The sequence below is a fragment of the Coturnix japonica genome, chromosome 2 (assembly GCF_001577835.2).
Source record: "Coturnix japonica isolate 7356 chromosome 2, Coturnix japonica 2.1, whole genome shotgun sequence".
Lineage (NCBI taxonomy): Eukaryota > Metazoa > Chordata > Aves > Galliformes > Phasianidae > Coturnix > Coturnix japonica.
Window position 1 is genome coordinate 84,400,380 of NC_029517.1, and position 23,463 is coordinate 84,423,842.

Consider the following 23,463-nt stretch of genomic DNA (forward strand, 5'->3'; position numbering starts at 1 on the left):
TTGTCAAACTGATGTAAACACATGAGTTGTTGAATTAGTTTCTTTTCTTTATTATTTTATTTTTTAATTTTGCAGGTAAACTCCTCAGCGAAGGCCATTCTGATGCATCTATTGCAGGGCCAGTTAGTAATGACAGTATTGACTTGGAACAAGTTTCTTGAGGCTCTCCATCCCATCATTCCTGTTTTACAGGTACTTCTATGTGCTAACTTCTATGTGCTATTATCAGTATTTAGTGTATGAAATCTTGTAAACAGCAGCATGAATCTTGTAGGGAACAAACAGAATATTTACTTAAGTAGCGGGTGGAAAGTAGATTAATGGTGAAATACTCATATGTCAAATGGTGAAATGCCTTCTTTTATATTTATTTGTAGACAAATTTTAGCCTGTTACCATAATAGAGATTGGCAGTTACTGGCTGAGACTTAATTTTTTTTGAGGATATGAGTGGAAATCCATATTTATTGTCACCTGCATACTTATATATATATATATATCTTCAAGACCTGTGTCTAAGAAGTTGTTCATGGTAACATTGAAGAAAACTGGTCATAAGCTGGAGCCCTAGGGAACCTAACTAGGGACTGGCTACCAGCCTGGTGTAAGCCTGTTCACTATAACCCTTTGTGCTTTACCCATCTACCAATTGTTCATGCCTTGTGTTATGTCTTTGTTGAGCTGCATGCTGGACATTTTGTACAGAATGATACTGTTAGATCACCAAAACCTTTGCTGAAATCTTCAAACTTCCATCTTCTGGCTTCTACTGGTTAACTAGGAGGGCTACTTTGTTATAAAAGGAAATCAAGTCTGTTTACCCTTGAGAACTGGTGTTGACTGTTACCTGTGACTGCTTTGTCTTTAAAATGTTTTTCAATAATTTATGGAGTAGTCTCTGTAATTTTACCAGGCACTTAAGTGAGGTTGATAGGGTCTATAATTACCAGTACTGTCTTTCTTGCCCTTCTTGAAAATTAGGACAATATTTGCCAGCTTCCAGTTGAATGTGAACTCTCCAAATTCCCAAGACTGTTGAAAAATAATTGAGAGAGGTCTTGTGAGGTTTCTTTCTCTTGTTAAGTTTTCTTTTGAAATATCACCCTTGATTATTATTTATGCTTACTTAGTATCATTGCCAGCAATTTCTTCTTTGCCTGTATCTGAGTATTACCATAAATTGAAAAAAAAAATAAAAAAAAATCATTAAGTAAGGTAGTCTATGAAATAGAAGGATCAGATTGGATGTCTGTCACAGCAGAGGAAGTGCAGTATGAAAGGAGGAAGGCTACTGGTGAAGAAAGCTCTGAAGAAATGTCAGGTTTTCTGTTGCACATACATATGCATTCCATTGATATTCAAGATTAGATAGTGATTTTAATATAACTGTAGGCTAAATGTGTGAGAAGGAATTGTCTCATTTTTTCGAGAGTACGGTTTTTCTTTATGCTGTGGCTTATAGTGACTACATCAAACAAAAGCACTAACAGACAGAGGGTTAAAGTTTCAAGTGGAAGTGAGCCATGTAAGAATCTTTAGATAAACTTCATTGTTTTTTTCATAGAGGAATTTTTATCTACAGGAATATATTTTTTTTATTTATGTTTTTTCTTCAGTTGCTACTTCTTCCACTCTCCATTAGTATGTAAAAGAGCGGGAATTACTTGTTGAATTTGCTAAGTTTTTAATTAATTTATTGTAATTTAGGGGATTTGTTTTTGTTTTAGGGTTACGCTGACACAAAGGATGAGCTAGGTAACTGTATCCTCACTTTGAGTGAAACATCCTCTGACAAAGGAGATGGTATCCTCCCTAGAACTTCCAGGCTACGAGCTGCTCTGCGTCTTCTCTTCTCAAAAAAGCACTTGTGTGTATTGCCTTGCATCATTTCAGCATATCTTTAACATTTGTGCCAAAAATATCTTCCTTAAAACAAACCTAAAAAACAATTGACTATTATACAGGGGGTTGATGTGAAAGGTATAAAGTAAAGCCTTTGTTCCCCAGTACTATATTAATTATATAGATTAATATTTAACTGTGACACTAGCATTTTCTGTTATGAGCACTCTAGATATTTATTTTAAATTTTTTACTCCTTTAGGGTTCGTTCTGTAGCACTTAAACATTTATTATTCCATCTTTTGAATGAAGAAGGAGCAAGCCTGAAACGTCCATGTCTTCATGGCAGTGTGTTTACTAGTATATCAAACTTATTTGTTATAGAAGGAGCTATTGAGCTGAAATTGGATGATAAAATGGAGTCTATATTTAAGGTAAGCTCTGTCCAAATACTTTATCATTGGTACAATGATAGCTTGTAACAATTGTTTGTTACTCAGTTGTTATGTTTTTGCTTTTTTTTTTTTTTTGCCCTTCATGGATCAGTTAGCAGAAAGAATGAAGTGCAAAGGAAACAGGCTTGCCCTGCTTATGACAGTTTAATTGTGTGTGGGTGGTCTGATTTTTTTTCTGAGATTTTTTTTTTTTCTACAGGACCTGTTTTTACTGAGGAAGATAGGTTTCAGTATGAAAATATTCTAAAATAATGGGAAATTGTCTGTGTTTTTTAAATATTATTGCTTTTGTGGAAAGGAAAAATAGTTATGACTACATGATATAAGGGAAAATTTTCTTTCTGCATTTGGTCGGTTAAGCTGTGTTTTACTTATTTTTCCCTTCCTTCCATTCTTTTCCTTTCTTTACAACCTCATGAGATTAGCAACTGTTTAACATACTGTTAATGTGATTCCTCTCTGTTTTAAAATTATTCCGGCTACACTTGATTTATACTCCAAAAACCATAATATGAAATTTGCACAGATATATAGAATTATTTTAGTTCCTCTAACCCATTTGCCATCAGTCCCCTTCGCAGACTAAAAATTATTAATTCTAGTATTCCTGTGTAGTTTTGGGCTTTCTGTAGACTTGCATAAACTGAACATTATTTATTAGAAATCAGCTTCTATTGTTTACTAAAAGCTATTCTTTTCTGTATATGACAGAAATTAGAGGTTATAAAAAGGCTACAGTCTTTTCCTTTCTTATTTTGTACACATTGAATCCAATTAAATATTTTCTAACAAAGAATATAAGCCCTTATTTTGATGGAGTCAAGATCTTTTCGGTTATGTTCAGTGACAGGACAAAATGCAATGGACGCAAAGTGAAACACAAGAGGTTCCATCTAAACATGAAGAAACACTTCTTGACTGTTCAGGTTACAGAGCACTGGCACAGGTTGGCTACAGAGGTTGTGGAGTACCTTTAAAGATATTCTAAAGTAGGATGTGGATCTGGGCAAAATAGGTAGTCACAACTTTGTGGCTTGAGCCTCCTGAAGTTCCTTCCATCTGTAATTCTGGGATTTTCTATTTCAGTAAGAAATGTGACAAGTTACCTTATTTCACAATTGTATATTGGTTGTAAATCTATAATAACTTTACTTTTAGGTAGAAACAATTGAAAAGCTTTATGACATCTTGACTTCTGATGCTGTTGACATAGTTCTACGAAAGTCTGCAGCTGAGCAGCTGGCCATTATTTTACAAGGTAAAATTGAGAAAATTTATAGTCAAATGTTGTCCATGAGAACTTTTAGTTCTGCTACTTTTGTGTATATTTCTGCAAATGGTGCTTTTTGTAAGTTTTATGTGTATTTTTGGAACAGAAGGTAGTGCTGTTGTGGACAGTAGTGTCTTTTATTCTTGATGGTAATAAAAGAAATAGTGATCTTACTTGTTTGAAAACAGCTCCCCTTGGTAATAGAGGAAGAAGCTGAATTTTGTAAGCTCTGTCAGAACTTTTTTTTTCTGCCTTGCCTTTTAAATGTTTATCATTCTGTTGATTTGTGTTACAACTGATGGTGCTTCAAATATTTTCTTTTACTACTTTAAGTACAATGCCTTGACTGAAGGAGCTGATGTTTACTATAAAATATACAAGTATTTTTGGTGTTGTTTCATTTTAATTAGGGAAGTCAGTTCTTAGATTACATAGATTACTTTTACATGTTTTATGTGTAGTGGAGAATTTCTTCTAATATCCTAAATGTTTCTCTCCGTTTTGAGATGGTTATGTCATGAACATAATTTGGTAAACTCAGGTTAAGCTTCCATGTTTATATCCCCTTTCAAAGTCAAGATATAGACTCTCTGAGGCATATAGTATGTTTGCAGGAAACATGCTCCTGCTTGTAATCTTTGATTTTATTTAGGTTACTAATCATATGCATTACATTTTCATTGATGAGTTTGTTTGTTTTATAATTGTGTTGATCACATGGGCAGAAAAACTATGAATTGTTACAAAGACTTGATTAGTACATATGTAAACAGTTTTTGGTAGAATATGATTTGGCTCAATGCAGAATTGCAGCCTGAAGCACAAATTTTACTCAAGAAACACAAATCATAAAGAGAGAGCATGGGAACGTGAAATCTTAGACAATATCAAAATTAAATTGTTTGTCTGCAGAAAAATGATCAGAAAATTGAGGAAATGTCTCTTTTGAATTGTAAAATATTTGGCTATGACAGGAAAAGTTTTCAGATGTAAAGAGACAATGTGCAAGTTATCATAGGATAAAGTTCTACAGTAAAAATTGCAGTATTTTTTTCATAAGAAGTGGACTTATGAAGAAGTTATGGACTTATTTAAGAAGTTACTGTAGTCAGATCATTGTGTTTACTTATTTATTTGATTTTGCCTTGGAGAGTATTATCTGAAATCTGTGCTGTGATGACTGCTTGTATGAGCATCTCTGGTCTTTTTCACTTGTTATATAGACAACTGTGAGTTAACTGTGCAGTTACTGTCAAGTTTTTCAGAAGGAGTAGTTAATATTTATGCATTTTTAACTAGCATTGTGCTATGTTTTTGTTAGCTGAGTTAAAGAAAGACTGATGAACAAGACTTTGTGGAGGCTTTCCTTAGTAGAACTAGAGCTTTACTTGCTGTTAAAGTTGTTAATCAACAGAACAAGTTTTGCTCTCAATGGAAGTTTTTGATCATTGAGAGAAGTTCAGCATTAAACTGATTATGAAACCATTTTTTTTAACCACCTTTTGTCTTTCCTACAGATACCAACATGCATGGTATTGTGAAAAAGTCGGGTGTCATAGAAAAGGTTTTGGCTTACCTTAGTGAATGTGTACATGTAAATGGCAAGGTAAAACTAGCTTAGCATGATGATAGTAGAATTTGCTTTTTTCTGTGCTTAAATCTGTAGTTTTCTTTGTGCATCAGTTTTGCATTGTAAAATGTATTTGTTATGTTTCTGATGACATTATGATTCTCTTAGGGAAGATTAGTTTGTCAACTTGTGAGAATAGTTAGCAGACTTTAAGTGATGTGTCTCTTAAATATACCTGAACTTCTACCAGATTTCTCAGTCATGACCATAACCAACTTTTTTAACTCATAAAAGCTATTGTCTATAATAGACTCTAAAGGTAAGACTTGAGGCAATTTATAATTAAAGATTAGGTTAGATTCATAGCAAGTGAGAATTTACACATCAGGTTACAATTCAGGAATAAGTAATTTTTTGACTATAGAAGATCACTTAACAAGGGATGGCCTTGTAAGATAAGATATTTAAAGCTGAGTGCATTTATGTTGTGGATGAAGAATCTTTCCAGTTTTGTAATACATTTAATCCGGTGGTTGAATTTTTCTGAAAGTCATTATTTTCAGTCATTTAGTGTCTGCTTATTTAGGCTATAAAGTTTCTTTTAAATGGAAAAACTGCTTTTCTCAGTTTGCTTTCATAACATTGGCATAGCAGTCCAACCATCCAAACCTTTAGTTATTTGTTTTGTTTTTGGTTTTCTAATTCATTTTTCTATATAATGATTTATTTCCTCAAAATGTGCAAGAGCTGGGTTAGAAAATAAATCAAGTAGAAGTACTGCTTACCTCTTCTTTAATGTAGCTTTTTCTTAACAGAAGGCAGTGCTAAATTCATTAGATCAAAGATACACCACATAAGTTTTATTAAACAAGAAATTGGGATGCAGTCTAGTCTAGTTTCCAATTCTCATTTCAAATGATTTTTAATTTCATTCTAAAATCTATAAAGGGGAAAAAAAATAAATATGCAAAAAACGACACACTTACAAAAAGAGAAATAAAACTCTGCATCATTGTAGTGATATGAAAGAAGAAATTTATAGTAGAGGGAAGAAGCACAATTTAAAAAAGGCTGTATATGGTCTCGTACAGAACATGCCTTCTCAAATTAAAGAAGCAGAGATTTTTTCTATTGCATATCCAATGATGCTGAGTTTGGTGATAGAGTTCATTAAACTAAATTGAAAGGTAGAATCTCAGTCGAGCAATGGAATGTTCTGTGAAGGACATGCTGTCTTATCATTCTTCAGTGAAAGTGATTTTGGTCCTGTTTTTGGCTGCTGACTGATACTTTAACAGCTGCTTTCTTATTTTGTGATCTGAAAGATTGGGACTAGAAAATTTGTATGATATTTGCATTTAAAAAAGAATGAATAAGGTTATGAATGAGTAGTTTTTTAAAATCCCTTATCTAATGTATGTGCTCAGAAGAAGTACGTATTTTGGAAGTGTGTTATATAACCATAAGTGTGTTATAAGGCCAGAGACCAATAATACCACCAACAATTGCTAATAAAATGAAACCAAAAGTTATCAGTTATTTTCTAATGAATATACAGTTATGCAGGGACAGCATTTTCTTGACTAGGAATGTTTCTATACTATAAATAGTAGTATGTGCTTGTTTATTGTGTAGCTATATGTATTGAGCACCTCATAACAGATCATCCTAATTGATTTCAATATTAAATTGTTATTCTTGCAGGTTATGGAATCCATAGTGTTACCTTGTCTGATGATCTTGAGGAAACTCGTATATGCTGATTCAGATGTTCGTTTGTCTCTAGCACAGCAATCATCTTTGTTGCTTTTACTGTTCAGAGGTGAAGTTTCTATTTTGACTTTAATACATAGGTAGAAAGAAAATATGTGAAATATGTTACATGACTAACCAGCAGCTTTTGTGAGTGTCTTGGATAACTCCTGAGTCCATGATATTTTAAAGAAAACATTGTTTGCTAGTGTTAACAATGTTGTGACATCTCATTAAGATGTTAGCAAAATACCTGTGGGGAAAAAAAAGATGAACCACTGTCCTTCTATGTACTTTTAAATGCCACTGTGTCCCTAACCATTTCTAAAGTATCTTTTGTTTTATTCAGTTTCCCTGATATTCCAAAATGATCAAGCTGTTTTAACGGAAGCCTCAGTATTGCTTTGTCTTCTGTTGTTTGATGAAGTATCAAGAACAGACACGTGGTATGAAACATAGTTATTCAATTCCATTCTCTTAATCAAAATTAAAGATTTTTCATGAAAATTAGTTTTGTTTGGATATGTGTGTGTATATATGTATATATATAAATTATCCACAGAAGCATATGTTCAAAATCACATATTTGCATGTCAAATGAATTGTTTCATTATTTAGATTGTATGTCATATAAGTCTACTTGGCATGTATAAGTACTTTGTACTTAATACTTAAGTACCTTTATTTTCATTTTCAAAAAGCCCTGGTTATTCTCTAATCCATGTTTTCCATAAATGGAAACGACACTAGTCAAATAACTAGCTATGGATGTGTTATTGATGATTTTCTAACTCAATTAGAATTCTCTTATTTTGACTTTCAAGTGTTGTGGTTGCCTTTAAGTCAAAGGACTTCAGCTAATGTTATGTTGTTATTTTAAATTAGTATGTATGTCAGGAAAAAATATGTGCTTAAAATATGCACACATGGAGTACACTGAAAAACAATTCTCATTTGTGTTTGTCTCTAATAAAAAAAGTACATAGGTCACTTCAAAGTAATGCCACCTATTTATTTCCATGGAAACTACAACAGATGCAATGAGCACAATAACACTGTTTGATAGAGTAAGTTCTCAGCTACAAAAAACTATTTTTCAACACAGTCAACACCATTTTCTATGCATTTTCACTATCAATGAATAAGAGCCTGAATGCTGTGCTCATAGAAATGTGCACCAGTGGAGGTGACCTGCTGTTGCCATTACTGAAACACACCATCCACTGTTTGGTCTCCATAAACGTTCAGCAGGCACTGATGTATGTGAATGGGTGTCGTTTTTTCTGCATGGAGGAATTTAATTCCACACCTTTCCTTCATACACACTTACATGTCAGATGCCGTTTTGTCAGACTGCCTCTCTGCTGCCATCTGCCTTACAGCAACAAGTATAATGAAATGGCAGGAAGGTTCAACCTCTACTGCCATGCCACCAGCATTTGCCTTTGATGTCATGGGTCAAAATAATAAAATAGGAGACACTACCTTAAAAACAGCCTTGTAAATAAGCCTGTGCTTTGGTATTTAATTTCATTTACATGTATGTTACGTCTCTAGCAGGTATTCTATGTGTATATGACCTAAGAATACCTGAATATTGCATAATCATAAAGAATCACAGCTTATAAATATATTAAGCAGTAGGTTCTACAAGAGATTTTTGTAGGGGAAAAAATACTAAACAGCTGTATCAGAAACATGTTGAGTAACTACAGCATTAGTAGATAATCAAAGTTAAAAATAAGAAATAACTTAATCTTTCTTGCAGGACTGAGAGCATGAGCAGTAATGGTACTGTCCTGCCTGCCTTCAGTTTACCTGTTGCTGTTATTAGAAGGTATGTTGACTTTTTGTTACTGTTCTTTGTTTTATTCATCCTTTTTGGGGGGAAGTGGTGGTGAGGGAGAGGTGCGGGTTGGCATTGTTTGTTTTTGTTTGGTTTTTCACTAAACTTTAGTCCTTTATGTTTGCTGTCCTTCATAAAGGATAGAAACAAAGAAGGCATTTGATATTACCTCCAAAATTGTCTTCTCTTTTAAGTGATAAATGTGGAATTTTTCACCTAGCTTTTTTTTTTTTTTTCCTGTCAGTTTTGAAAACATTATTTGCAAATTTAAAAAAATTATTGACTGAAGCATTTAATCGTTGTGTTTGTTTATTTCAGATATCATCTCCCAGTCAAGATCACCGGTCATCATATAGTTAGCCCTAATTCCATTGTAGTGCCTTTGTCTTTTGAAAGCTTGACTATGAAGCCTGTGTTAGATATGCTAAAGATGTCTTGGAATCTGTCATGGTACCATGGGACTGAAAACCTGCTGCGACTGAAAAATTACGAGAAGCAAGCAGAAACGTGAGCTGTTTAATCTTGTTTTTAAATCTTAGTATATTTCCTTCAAGTTCATGCTTGACATCAAACAACAGTACAACTTGTTTGTAGTTTGAAAATATTGTCTTCTAAATGTAAAGGATTGCATCACAGTAGTTGTAAATAAGTTATTGTGATAATACCTAAATCATTGGATCATAGAATTGCTCAGATTGGAAAAGATCTTAAAGATCAAGTCTTAGCACAACCTATACATACTACCCTAATTAACAACCCTCCACTAGATAAAGTCTCCGGGTACCACATTCAAGATTTTAAACACATTCAGAAATAGTGACTCAACCACCTCCCTGGGGAGCCTGTTCCAGTGCTGAACAGCCCCTTATGTAAAGAAGTTCTGCATAAAAGCATAGAATCACAACGTTGGAAGGGACATACAAGATCATCTAGTCCAACTGTCTTCCCATTACTGTTGCTACCATGAGCCACTAAATCATACGTCATAGCTCCTCATCCAGACACCTCTTGAGCACTGCCAGGGACGGTGGCTCCACCACCTCCCCAGGCAGGCCATTCCAGTGCCTGACCACTCTATGAGAGAAAAAGTTCTTTCTTAGTCCCCTTATCAAGCTCATTAATAAAGATGTTAAGTAAAGTGTCCTGAGCACTCCTGACTGGCCAATAAGTGGATTTAACTCCATTGATCACAACTTTTTGGACAAGGCAATCCAGCCAGTGCTTCACCCAGCGGAGTGTACACCCATTCAAACCATGGGCAGCCAGCTTCTCCACAAGGATGTTGTGGGGGGCAGCGTCAAAGGGCTTACTGACATCCAGGTAGCCCACAATGACAGCCTTACCTTCATCCACTAAGCGGGTCACCTTGTCATAGAACAAAGTTAAGTTTTTCGAGTAGAATCTACCATTCATAGACCCATGCTGACTGGCCCTGATCCTCTGGTTAACCTTTAGTTGATCCATGATGGTTCCTGAGATTGTCCTTTCCATAACCTTCCCTGGCCCTAAGCTGAAACTGATATGTCTGTAACTACCAGGATTATCTTTCTGGCCCTTTTTGGAGATGGGCATCACATTTTCCAGTCTTCAGTCTGCTCGGACATCCTTGATTCTTCAGGACTATTGAAAAATGATGGAGAGTGGCTTGGCAACTGCATCCACAAATGCCTTCAGCATTCTAGGGTGCAATCCATCTGGCCCCTTGTATGTGTGAGTGTCCAGCTTTTGAAGCTTGTCCAAAACCATTTTTTCATGGATTATATGTGGCCTATTCTGTTACTCATTCCCTATCTTCCAGTGCAAGGGGCTCTGTGCACAGGGAACAACTGGTCTTAGTGTTAAAGACTGAGGCAAAGAAAGCATTAAGTACCTCAGCCTTATCCTTGTTTAATGTGTTCCCCTCTGTATCCAAGAAGGGATGGAGATTCCTCCTAGCCCTCCTCTCACTGTTGATGTATTTATAAAAATATTGTCTTTCACCTTAGTGGCCAAGTTCAGTTCTAGCTGGGCTTTGGCCTTTCTAATTTTCTCCCTGCACAGCTTCACTGTGTATTTGTAATCCTCATAAGTTCCTTGCCCCCTCTTCCAAAGACCATAAACTTTCCTTTTGTTCCTGAGTTCCAGCCAAAGGTCTCTGTTCAGCCAAAATACTGGAGAATGCAGGTATCGATCCCGCTACCTCTCACATGCTAAGCGAGCGCTCTACCACTTGAGCTAATTCCCCTCCTTCCATAGGTAATCAAGAAAATTCTCTGAAAGTGCTTTGGTGAGCACTTGATTAGCAAGGTTTTTGAGATTCTTTTGTATACAGAACTCAGCATTCCTGATAAATCATTTTTATTTTAATGTATCCCATTCAAAACAGAAATAATTTCTTAAAAAGAAAATATCATAGTTAACACCGACAATGCCAGAGAGGAAAAATTTGTTAAAAACCATGAATGACACCTTTGAAAGAAGTTTTTGAGAGGTGCCCTCCTTCCAAAGAACTCAAGTGGCTCAGGATTTGAATTCTTTTGGGGTTGTTTGTTGGTGGTGTGTTTTTGGTTTTGGGCTTCTGTTTTGATGTTTTTGAAGTGAAAAAAGAAACGGGAAAAGATTGGTTAACTAAATTACATCTGGAAGGAAATTTATATTTTGTTTTCTCATCTGAACTAAAATAATTTAGAAGTATACTCATGGATAATAATTTTTTCTTTTATGTCTTTTCAGATTTTTAGACACACTAAAACTCTCCTCAGAAGACATTCTTATACTGAAAATTACTCACACAACCTGTGGACTGCAGGACTGTCTTAATTCAATCATTCTGGCAGTATCCCATGGGGATGTTAAAGCTTCTCTCATTAGGCTCAGCTTTTATGCTCTGAATGACAAACTTGCTTTAAAATGCATCTCTGGGTCTTGTCGAACCATTTTGAAGAGCATTGTTTGGCAAAAAGCAATAAATAGGTAAGCATACTGAAAGCAAAAATGTATTACAAGTATGTTGTTTAAATTATAAAGTTCATAGTTTTCATATCATCAATTTTACGCCTTTGGTAGCCTATGTACCTTTGATTCTGATTGTTTTCTGTGCATATAGTCAGAATGATCCCATGGAAAATTTATTATGTGATCATGTAGTTGATTTCTGTTTCCTTGTACTTCCTAAAGCTAATAGATGAGACTAACCACAAATTGTACAGGTAATATTAACATTGGCTTTGCTTGTATGCTATTTTTATTCTTTTTTTTTTTTATTTTTCTGATTTTCTGAGTGTTTGGTTTGTGCATGGTTTTTCTTTGATTAGGAGTGGAATTAAATTTCTGTTCATAAAACACATCATCTATCTGTTTGCAAATAGATCTTTAACACTACAGAGCTTGTAATTTAGCTATTTGCAAGCAAACATGACTGTTCTGGATGTACTCAGTTTTGTGTATAATCCACTTCTGAGCAGGGATTATTCATTCTACTGCAATTCTCCACTAGTTCTGACTTTAAAGTGCTACTTAGAGCCTACAGCCATGTGATTCAAAGCATAAGTCCACTTATTTCTAGTGTATAGTTTTGTGTGTTTTGTTGAAAGACTGGTATATCAGTGCAGCACAAATTCTGTTGTTTTGTGTTTGGCTGTTTTTTGTCCATCTGTTCAAATTTTGGTTCTGATATATGGGCTGAGAATCTTCTGTATGCTGTTTAGGAAAATGGGAGTGGTTTGTTCTATACCAAGCTTAAGCTACAGCAGTTCAGCAAGGGAAATGAAAATTCCTGTACTTGGGATAGAACAAATTCATGCAACCATACGTACTGATGGCTGATGAGCAAAGGAGGTGATTTTACCCCCTGCATGGTGTTGATGAAACTGCGCTTGAAGAATTGTGTTCATTTCTGGGCTCCCCAGTACAAGAGATACATATATGTACTAGAAGGAGTCCAAGGAAGTGCCAAATAAGATGTCTTAGCAACTGGAGTATCTCTTATGAGGAAAGGTCAAAAGAGCTGCAACTGCTAATAGGGGACTGCATCTCACTGATGTATATAAACACCTGACAGAGACTGCAGAGAAAGTGGAGCCAGACTCCTTTCTGTGATGCCCAGTGTCACGAAAAGGTGAAATGAGCAAGGACTGAAGCACAAGAGGTTCCATCTCAACATCAGGAGACGTTTTCACAGTGTAGAGCACTGGCACATGTTGCCCAATGAGGTTATCAGGTCTCTTCCTTAAAGATCTTCAAAAGCCATCTGGACATGGTCCTGAATAAGCAGTTCTACATGACCCTACTAGAGTAGGAGAGTTGGACCAGATAATCTCTAGAGGCCCATTCAAAGCTCAGTGTGCATATGATTTTGTCATTTGTTTATGTCAAAGCAGCACAGTATAAGAATACCATATATAACTATGGGGTGTTTAAAATAGTAGAATCATAGAATGATTTGGGTTGGAAGGGAATTTCAAAGTCATGTAGTTCCAGCCCCCTACTATAGGCAGGGATACTTCCCAATAGACCAGGTTGCTCTCAGCACCATCCAGCCTGTCCATAAATGCTTCCAGGGAGGGGGCATCCACAACCTCTCTGTACAACCAGTTTTAGTGTCTCACCACCCTCACAGCAAAGAATTTCTTCCTAATATCCAGTCTAAATCTACCTATTTCCAGTTTAAAACCATTTCCCCTTGTCTGTTGCTACATGCTCTTCTAAAAAGTCCCTCTCCAGCTTTCCTGTAGGCCTCCTTCAGGTACTGGAAGGTCCTCCTGGAGTCTTCTCCGGGCTAAAGGGTCCCAGCTCTCTCAGCCTGTGCTCGTAAAGCAGGTGCTCCAGCCTTCCTATCATCTTCGTGGCCCTCCTCTAGACCTGCTCCAACAGTTTCTGTCTTTGTCCCTGTTCTGTTTTTTCTGTATTTTCCAACACATGATTCTATGTCTTTTAATGTGTGAAGTATATATAATGCAGGTGTATGGAAGATTTAATATAACTGATAATTTCTATTATTTGTAGTTATGTCATGTATATTTAGATATACTTAGATAATAAGCAACCCCTTATTTGCTTAATATATTAATTAATATTATACTTGCTTAGTTAATTCAGCCCTATTAGACTGAGATCTTAACACTCTCCCTAAAAGTATGAATATATATACTCTTGTTTTCATTGCAGATTTTTGCAAGTGCTTCCAGCTTCTGCTGAGGATGAGAAGCTTTTGGTAGATGTTTTAAGATTTTTAAACAAATTGTGTAGGGAACAGAGAGCAAGCTTGGAGGCAGATCATCTAAAGTGGATCCTGAAATCATTGCTTAAAAATGTAAGAATATAAATATGAACTTATCTTGCTGTGGTGTAGGTAACAATAATAAAATGGTTATACAGAGCCATGTAAATGTAGTTAGCTATGTGTAGATTTATGCAGAGCCCTATACATACATTATATATGCATTTATATTAAGTAAATAGCTGTGCATGAATATACATACTTGTATAGCTATATGTTTAATTACATAACTGTGTTATCTATGCAACTCAAAGAATGTAGTTCTCTGTGGGTATATTGTGACTTTCCACATGGTAAAGAAACATAAATATCTTTGATTAAGAATAAGAATTGAACATTAGGACAGAAGTTTTTGTCTTCGGTGTCTGTTGTTTCAGTTTTGATTCAAAATGGTTGTAATATGTCTACGTAAAATATTTTTATAACCCTGAGGAAAGTATTGTATGAACATACAGTTGATACTGTATGAAATATAAAAATGCAAGTGTAACATTGGAGGAATATGATTTACTTTTATTTTTTGTTTTTTACATGTGTGCTTTTCATTTGAGATTTCTTCTATCTAGTATTATTCATTAAGATGTACAAAAGCAAGTAGTAAATTAAGATTAAAAAAGCAGTATGAACAACTTTTATTGTACTTGTCAAAATTCAGTAATTCAATCTTACTATGTGAAAACTAGATTCTAAAGATAAAAATGATGCCTGCAATTGTATAACTGCATTACGTAGTACTGTTCTTCACAAAGCAAGTGCGTACTGTAATCAAAGCGAGATCGTTCATGTCTTACAACGTTTGTCATATATCAAGTCTGCATGCATTTGCATCTTCCCATTTTAAAATACAGTTTAAACATTTAGAAAAAAGTGCTAATGATGTTTTTTATTTTTTTTATTTTTTATTATGTAAGAGCTGATATACTTCAATTTATATAGTTAACAAGAAATCCTTTAAAATGTGGTAGATATGGCTACTTAGTACCAGGAAATCTTTACTGTGGTTTTTTTTGTTGTTGTTTCAAGTTACAGAAATACTTCTTGGTAAAATGATGATTGTGGAATTTATGATTTTTAGTGCGTTTGATTTTAAAGCATCAAACAAAAAAACTGGATTTAGTGTGTTTATTAAAGTAGAATGTTAGTACTGCATTATGTGACTGTATTTTTATTCTTTTCTCTTAGAAATCAAATTCCCTTTTGGGCCTTTTGGTGCGACCAGAATCCCAAGTGCGGGATGAAACAGATGAAATACAGACTGCTGTCAGACAACGACTGGATAAAGAACTCATTCATCTTTTTAACACACTGTTATTTTGTTCCATGTCAGTGACTGACAGGTACAGTTTAAATGGCACCTTCTGTGTCATTCATTCTGGGATAATAATGCCTTGTGCTACTGCATCTTACTCAGAGTTTGAAACTAATTACATCATGATACAGTCATGGTAAACTTTAAAAATGGAAAATACTCCTCTTTAAGTGGAGGTCAACCTTAGCTACACCTTTTCACAGTAAAATTAGGAAGTTAAGAAAATAGTGAAGAAATACACAAATGCAGTTTTTCAAAAAGTGATAGTTAAGTTGATGGCACTGAGAAGATGGGCTATTTCTTTTTCACTACTGGAAATTTGTTCAAGCAATAGCTGCATTGATTTTTCTACTGGTTACTTATAGGAAAGAGTATCAGCAATTATTTATTTTTATCTACTTCCTTTTTGCTTCATTGTATATTATTGACAATGTTCATGCACACTGGTTATTGATAGGACGCCTACTTCAGTGCCATCCTTTTTCTGTTAGTCAGGCAAACAGAAATTAACTTCTATTAGTTTTTTTTTTTGTTGTTTGTTTGTTTGTTTTCCCTAAGTTTATAAAATAATACTTTCCTGGTAAAGCCCTCCATCCAAATGTATCCAATTCTAAGATGCTAAAATTGCAGCTGTCATATTTATCTGTATGTCACAACATAACTGCTTGTAAAGATTCCTTCAAACTGCTATCTTTATCATTCCTCCCACTCCCTCAATTTCTAAATAAAAAGAAAAAAATGACAGCCTGAAAAAGAAGGATTACAGAAATTGCTGCCAGTTATGTCTTATACTCCTTTGTTTTCTGTCTACCTGGATGATATATTTGCAGGAAATATTTTAAAACTTGGTGCCTGAACCAGAACAAACATAAGTGAAATCTTTGTGACTCTTGTCACTCTGAGTTGTCTGATGGTCTTGAACTCCTGCTCTTTTCTATGCTCTTTGGAAATTAGAGCACTACTTCATTTGTCCTTTTTTTTGGTTAAGCAGTACTGTTCTGTAATTTAGTTCTGCATTATTTGGTGCGTAAGCCAACAGTTACTAATTGATATGCTGAGACCCACTTACTAGCAATAACAATAATGATGCACTGGCCTCTTACAAAGTAATTCATTATAATAGCTTTATGCTACTAGTTGATGGTTTTTTTTACTTTTTATAATTAATCCAGAGAGGGCTTGGAACTTGCTGGCTGTTTCAGAACTGAGCTGGCTCTCAAGCTGCTACAATGTTTAAGGCTGACAGATGCACCACATTTTTATGGACTTCCTTCACTGGAGAGAACATTGAGAGGAATGGTTCATGTTACTGCACTTCCAGACTGGAGCACATATTCTGCTACCGCTGAACCTGTCACAATTTGTAAGAAATATTTAACAGGTCTTCTTGAGGTAAGTAGTTTATTTTATAACCTAGCTTTTTTCTGAATGCCTGTAAAACACTGTGTAACTAATAAAGTTATAATTTTTACGCTATACTTCCAGTGAATATCTTTTCTATGAAAGGTGCTTTTCTTTCTCCAAGAAAATAGCTAAAAGATTAAGATTAGATCAAGAGATTTCTATCTTTACTTGAAGGAGAAAAAAGTTTTTAAATCTGTTTGCTTATGATGATTGTTTACCCTGTGTGCATCTTCCCATTCCCTTTAGAAGTTCATATAGAAATATTTGTTTATTCCAATTCAGGTCCTAAGAAAAGATACAAATGACCCATGTTCTTGAACATAGAATTTTGGAAAATAAAGTGTATTTTTAGTTACAAACATAGCAAAAAAAAAACATGCTTGGTGCAGTAAGTGGCCTGTTTCCAACAAAGACAAACTTTTGAACTCTGACTGAGATACTGTATTTAGCCAGCTTTCTATTTAATATTGTCCTTATTATATAGCTTTGCTATATTCTTCATTTGAATAAGCAAATAAAATAATTACTGACCTTCAAGGGTTTAACCATACAGAAAAATGATGTATGACTCATAAGTAAATTATTAAGATTTAGCTAAAAGGGTGTGTTTAATAGTTCACCATCTTTTGATGAGTTTAATTTATGTGCCTACAGTTGTTTATTCGTTATCTGTGTACTGCTAACAGTAAAGCTACTGTGAACTTATTCCTACACTCCCAGGTCATCTCATCATTTTATGTTGAATGGGGAGGAAATGCTATGTCCTTCATGGGAAAGGGTGTTACAAAAAGCACTGTTCTTTGTTTGCTTCATTTATCTCATGAAATGATGGCTCAAGCTAAGGATACAGTGAGTACTTTATAGTTTCCCTTATCTTGTCGCTTTTGATGGCTAATAACAGGTATATTTTAACTGATTTAATTTAATAATTTAGTGTAATCAATCTGGAGAATTGCAGTCAACTCCAGTTAATACCTGTGGTTGCCACTTGTGAAAACATTTCAGTGTAATGATGTAGACTTTGTATGTGGAAATAGCTTTGCTTTTGGAAAAAGCAACAACAAAAACAACAAAAAAACAGTGTTCCTGTTATTATTCCAGTTTTTATTTCTGAAATCCTGTAGTCTTTCATGATTCTTTATGTCTTGATAAAGTTTATTAAAGTGAGAGGATGACCAAGTATTAAGTATAGTGTAGGAAGACTGTAGCCTTTGAGGAATTAAATCCCAAGAGAATGAATTAAGGAGGGGACTTAAATTGATTTTTAAGTATGTATTTGTTTGTAAACATGTAGAATAATATGTATAGTAGCATAATGAACAGTGGTGGTTTTCTTGTGACTGTAAGTCATAATGTGCCAGCAGCAATGTCTAGATTACTAATGTTTTATGTTATTATAATAGTTTTAAATCCTATCCATTGTTTACAAGTGACGTGATTATGTGTTAGATCTTGTGGAGAGAGGAATACAAAGTTACAGGAAATTTCCTGGATTACCAATTTAAAAATTACAGTTTATTGTCAATACTAAAAATGTACAGTCTAATGAATTGAGATTAAAACTAGTTAAAATCCAGGTGGCTTTTAATGTTATTTTGCTCATTGGCAGTACTATAAACCGTTTTGGTTCTTTGTTACTTTAAAGAGCCACCTTATTAAGTTGGACATAGAATCCTTTAGCTCATAGCAATGGACAGAAATGACTTGCAGTTGTTCAAAGAGTATATAAGAAATAGAACAGATGCATAGTATGTGATAGAGTTGCTACAATGTTTTATTTCTTTCATTTCTTTGATATTGCTTTATGGACATACTTTGTTTACTTGGATGTATTTCATTTTGTATTTTAATTTTCATTCTACCTCAAAGACTGTAAAAGTCTGTCATTAATTTTGTGTATTGAGAAGACTCATGCAAAAGATACTGTTCCAAGTGAGGCATCCAAATGCAGTCATCTGTTTTGGAAAAAAATATGGAGGGCTGAGACATTCAGAAGATGCACCTATAAAATTTTGAATTGCGTAGTTCTCTATGAACATAATGCATTGTGCAGTGCCATAATTAAACAAAGCGTATGTTGGGTTTTTGTTTTTTTTCACCTGAACTAAAGAGCTACATTTGCAAAGTATGAATTCATGGAGTCTGCAGCTAAGTAGTATATGGCATTTAACCACATAGTAGGCGCTCAAAGTAATAAATTGACTGAAGAGAGAGCTGCATGTACTTAGCAGTTTCCTGCACATATATCATGTCTCTATTTTCTTTTTAAGAAAAAAATATGCATGGAGTAATTCCTAAATATTCCCAATTTTTCAAGTAAAATATTTAATCCTTTTGGCGCTGTTATCCTATTACTAAGCAGAAGCAGTTACAAATTTAATTTATTCAGTGGGTCGAGTCAAAACAATATATGTATGTTTAAAGAGACAATGAGCATCTTTTTCCTGTGTTATCAGTGTTATGTTCATTTAGCATGTTTATGTTTAGTATGCAATTGACAGCCCAGTCTGTTTATAGGCAAGTATGGCATTGAAAGACTTAGAAAATAATTTCATACTTTATTTTCTGTTTTCTGATCAGGACTGGGTATCTCTTTGGTCTTTGCCTTACAATAACAGTGAAGATCAAGTTCCTTCCCATCTAGGTCTGACGTGGCTGGTTCCTTTATGGGTAGATAGAGATCCTGAGGTTAGTTAATGCAAAGTTGGTCTTATTTTGACACCTAGATACATGCGAATTTTTTGTTTCAGGAAGTTAATGTTTTAACTACCAATTTGTATTATTTTAAATATTACTGACTGTATCCTAAATAGCAATACCAATAAAGTAGGGAGAAAATTTTCTTATAATTCTCTGAAAACCTTCCTTATATCTCCAATCTTCTATCCTCTTATTTGTCATTTATGGTAATGAATCATAGGCAGTTTTCATCAATGTTGCTTTAGCTCTAATGCAAAAATATGTATGTAAACTACAAATTTAGAGCAAATGTATGATGCCAACCTGTTAAATTATGACTTTTTGAATACGAACTATCTTAAATGGTAAAACACTGAGAATATTGAATATATATTTAAGTATTCAATAATTTATTCATTTTGCTATTTATACATACATATAGTTATGACTGTGAGTATACTGCCAGATGAATACAGGAAAAATAACTTGTTAAACAATTTAAAGCCTTTTGAAAAGCTACAGATTGAGTTGATTGAACTCAACAATAATTTAAAAAATGTGTTATTACTGTAAGTAATGTAATTTTCTATTGTTTTTACATGTACCAGGTCAGATTTACTGCGCTTGGAATAGGATCAGCTCTTACATCTCTTGAAATAGGTTGCATTGCTTTAGCAGAGAGTTGCCAGAACATTTCAGGAGGGCTGTGGGGAACAGCGTTCAACATCTTTCTAGACCAATCTGAATGCAGCATGGTACGCAGGGAGGTATGTTTCTTGTCTTCTGCCTTCTGCTGTCTTAAACTGTTATGGGTAGTTTGTTATGGAGAAAACAAATAGCTAGATTTTAACCTGTTTTGTTCTATTTACAAGCTCTTTGGTGTACCAGCTTGTCACCAGTTCTGTAGTAAATATCTTCTCATTGTAAACATGAGGTAATCTAATCTGCTCTTTTTAACTATACAGACATTTCTCTCTCGTCTCTAGTTGTAAGATTTCTTCTTTTTTATCCACGTGAACATGGAAAATCTTTGTATCTAAAGCACTGGAATAATATCTTGACTATTCTGTTCAGTCTGATGTGCTTTATTGGACTGTGATGGCTAGACAGTAATGTTGGTGCATTCATTTCTTTTAGGCTGCTTTTATTCTACAAAATCTCCTTGTGATCCCAATCCCTACTGAAGATCAAAAAGACTTGTGGCAAGTGAGTGACACTTAAATTTGATGAGAATGTTTATACTGTCATGGAGAGGCATTATTTGATATAAGAGCAATGTCAATATATCTACAAAACAAATTTTAAAAGTTACATCTGAGATGACATTTTTGAAAGAAATATGTGAATAGATAAGCTTCTTCCACCTCCCAGAGAGTTCAGGAAAACAAGTAAAGCTTGGTTGTGTAGTATCCTATATCATGTACGTATGGTATCTTATGTATATCTTCGATCTCCAGGGAAACTTCATTACTTATGCAGTATCTTATAGATAAAAATTGGTTAGTTTTCTTTTGCCTGGAATACAACTTGATTTTAGGTGTATAAGAAAGAAAAAAATATGAGAAAGTAGTGTTTAAGTGTTTAATGTAGTGTTTAATATTTTGAAAGAAATATGAGTGACAGGAAGCAAGCCTTCCCAGAGAACGATAAAGTAGCTTGTTGCATTAAATACTTTTTTAAGAGCATACTCCCTTAAAGAGATGAGTTACAGCAAGTTTCTCAGGGCTATGTCCAGATAGGTTTTTAATTTCTCTGAGAACAGAAACTCCACAACCTCTCTGGATAACTTTTTAATGTGTTTGACCACCCCCACAGGAAAAAAGAGACATTCCTTCTTTTTTACTTGGATAAATTGTTGCTGATTCACATGTACCCAAAATGCACGCATCTTGCAGAGCTGCAGTTTATAATATGCCTCTCTTTACATATTATTATAAAGGAAAATTTTCAGGTAGTGGCTCTGGTTTTGGTCTTTGGATATTCGTGATTTTTTTTTTTTTAATCAATAGAAATAATTATTTAATAGCATGGGATTTGCAAGGTGAAAGCCACTGTGACATTAATATAAATGTGCTGTAAATGTGTCAATATTCAAAGTTGCTCTTTAGTCTTTAAACATTTCAGTGACTATGGTGAAGTGTCAGAAATTGAATATAGTTGAACTCAGAATGAATTCAAATGCAATTAATGAATTTTGAGTCAATTCTAATTAAGAGCACTTTAATGGAGATTACTCATCACCTGGTGGGGGCTCATGCAGGAAGATATTAAACAACACTTTATAGCAATGGGCAAATTGAAAGTGCTTAAAATATAGATAATAATTAAAGTTATAAGATACCAGCAGGATAAAATACTGTATTTCAGAGCTATTTTATTTCTTTCAAATGTACAATTAATAAGATAAATTGTTTCTAGACCTTCATGCAATCAAGTCTAAAGGAGATGAATTAAGTGTATTTGGGTGAATAGCAGAAATAATATACCATAGCCAAAGTAGAACATTCTTATTTTTTCCCTTAAGTAAATAGGTTTGGGAAAGAAAAGACTGTTACTAAAGCCTATAGGCCCTAGTACTGCCATAGCGTTACTTTTAACCATTTTGTTTGCTTCATAATAGTTTATTTTTCTATGTTATTTTAAAGAGTGACCACAGGAAGCATTTTTTAATAAATCAGCCTGTATAAGGTGTGCTAAGATTATAATGTACTGCATTTTCTGAAAATCACTGAAGTCAAAATGCATTGTGAGAGGAGCTCTTTCATTGCTCCCATTATACAGTGAAGTGATTGACATAGCTTTTTAGATTGACAAAGACAGTTATGGAGCGTGATCGAATTTAAGAGAATTTCTAAACTATACATGTCATTGTTGATATAATCCAACCACATTGCTGACAGTGTATAAGCTGTTTCATAATTCGTTACAAGAAATTTGTATGAAGTAATGTTGTTCTTGGAACTATTTGACATCTCATTGTTTACAAATTAGCATCAAACGCAAATGGTCAAAATTGTTTATGTATTATACAAAACAAAAAAGTCAATATTTAAAAATAAATGACTGAAAACCATTCTTCAGAGATAACATCTCTGTTTTATTTTGTTGTGTATTGTAAATCGACATGAGATAGATGTAGCCTAACAGCTGTATACTTTTACAACAGAATTACCAATTCAGGATATACTTACCTTAGTAAGTGTGTACTCTCTCCTCAAGGAAACTTCTGCATTAGTTGATATCTGTAAGCAGAATTAAATGAGAAATTTGTAACAGCTACATAGAAAGTCATAGAAAGCTGTAACTTAGGCGATTTAAGACAATATCTATTTCCATTCTTCTAAATAGAATGTTTTTATAAAACTTTTAATTGAGCGCAGTCTCAAAATCTGACTGCCAGAATCTGTTAGTCTATAAAACAGCTATACATATGCAAACAAAAATTATTAGACTTTAAGTTGTGTTTTGTTTGTTGTTGCTAGTTTTATGTAAAATATTCCTATTTTTTTCAGGGACCGTGTGTACATGATGAAGAAACTGGGCTCTCCCAGACTGGAAAACCAGCGCTTAAGTCTCTTTTGCATCACTGTCAGTTTTATGAACATTTGAATCAGATGGTGAAACACTGTTACTTAGGCTGTTATATGTTTGATGTCGATTCTTCCAGGGAAGACAACCACATCATTGAAAAAAGTGGTTCAACTGGTAAGTTATGTTAATCTTGCAGTATTTTTAACTTACTGAAGTAACATCTAGTTAAGTAATTCATATTAAAGGTGGAGTTCAAATAGAATGCATTAGCCATGAATGTAAATGTTTTCAAGTTTGATTTTTACCTTAAAGTTCTAAGAATAAGTGGTTCACCGATTGAACAAATTTCAGAAAAAGCTCAGAACTGTTTTTTACATCTTCAAAAAAGATGTAGTTGGTTCTGCAGTACATTATCTTGCAAAGTATTAGGTGTAAAACACTTCTTAGATTTGTGATTTTGACAGCAGTACAGTCAAAGTTTAAGAAGAAAGAAATACACAGACAGGTATATTACCAGAAGAGGCTGACCCTCACCTCACTGCAGCGTC

General features: G+C 34.1%; 1 protein-coding gene and 1 non-coding gene across 5 annotated transcripts in view; one reads left to right on the forward strand and one right to left on the reverse strand.

The window, feature by feature from the left end:
* Positions 1–23,463, forward strand: part of RTTN (rotatin) — a 73,087-nt gene that overhangs the window by 23,383 nt on the left and 26,241 nt on the right. For all 4 annotated transcript variants that reach the window (XM_015855194.1, XM_032442616.1, XM_015855195.1 and 1 more), the window contains 18 exons: positions 76–192; positions 1,728–1,867; positions 2,105–2,276; positions 3,456–3,555; positions 5,085–5,173; positions 6,842–6,959; positions 7,239–7,335; positions 8,658–8,726; positions 9,054–9,242; positions 11,448–11,687; positions 13,881–14,025; positions 15,175–15,329; positions 16,474–16,693; positions 17,426–17,554; positions 19,286–19,393; positions 19,993–20,151; positions 20,522–20,590; positions 22,897–23,089. In XM_015855194.1, the coding sequence (XP_015710680.1) occupies positions 76–192; positions 1,728–1,867; positions 2,105–2,276; positions 3,456–3,555; positions 5,085–5,173; positions 6,842–6,959; positions 7,239–7,335; positions 8,658–8,726; positions 9,054–9,242; positions 11,448–11,687; positions 13,881–14,025; positions 15,175–15,329; positions 16,474–16,693; positions 17,426–17,554; positions 19,286–19,393; positions 19,993–20,151; positions 20,522–20,590; positions 22,897–23,089 (2,509 nt within the window). The remainder of the gene's footprint in view (positions 1–75; positions 193–1,727; positions 1,868–2,104; positions 2,277–3,455; positions 3,556–5,084; positions 5,174–6,841; positions 6,960–7,238; positions 7,336–8,657; positions 8,727–9,053; positions 9,243–11,447; positions 11,688–13,880; positions 14,026–15,174; positions 15,330–16,473; positions 16,694–17,425; positions 17,555–19,285; positions 19,394–19,992; positions 20,152–20,521; positions 20,591–22,896; positions 23,090–23,463) is intronic.
* TRNAA-AGC lies at positions 10,887–10,959 on the reverse strand. Its single transcript has one exon. It is a non-coding gene; the product is annotated as a tRNA-Ala (tRNA).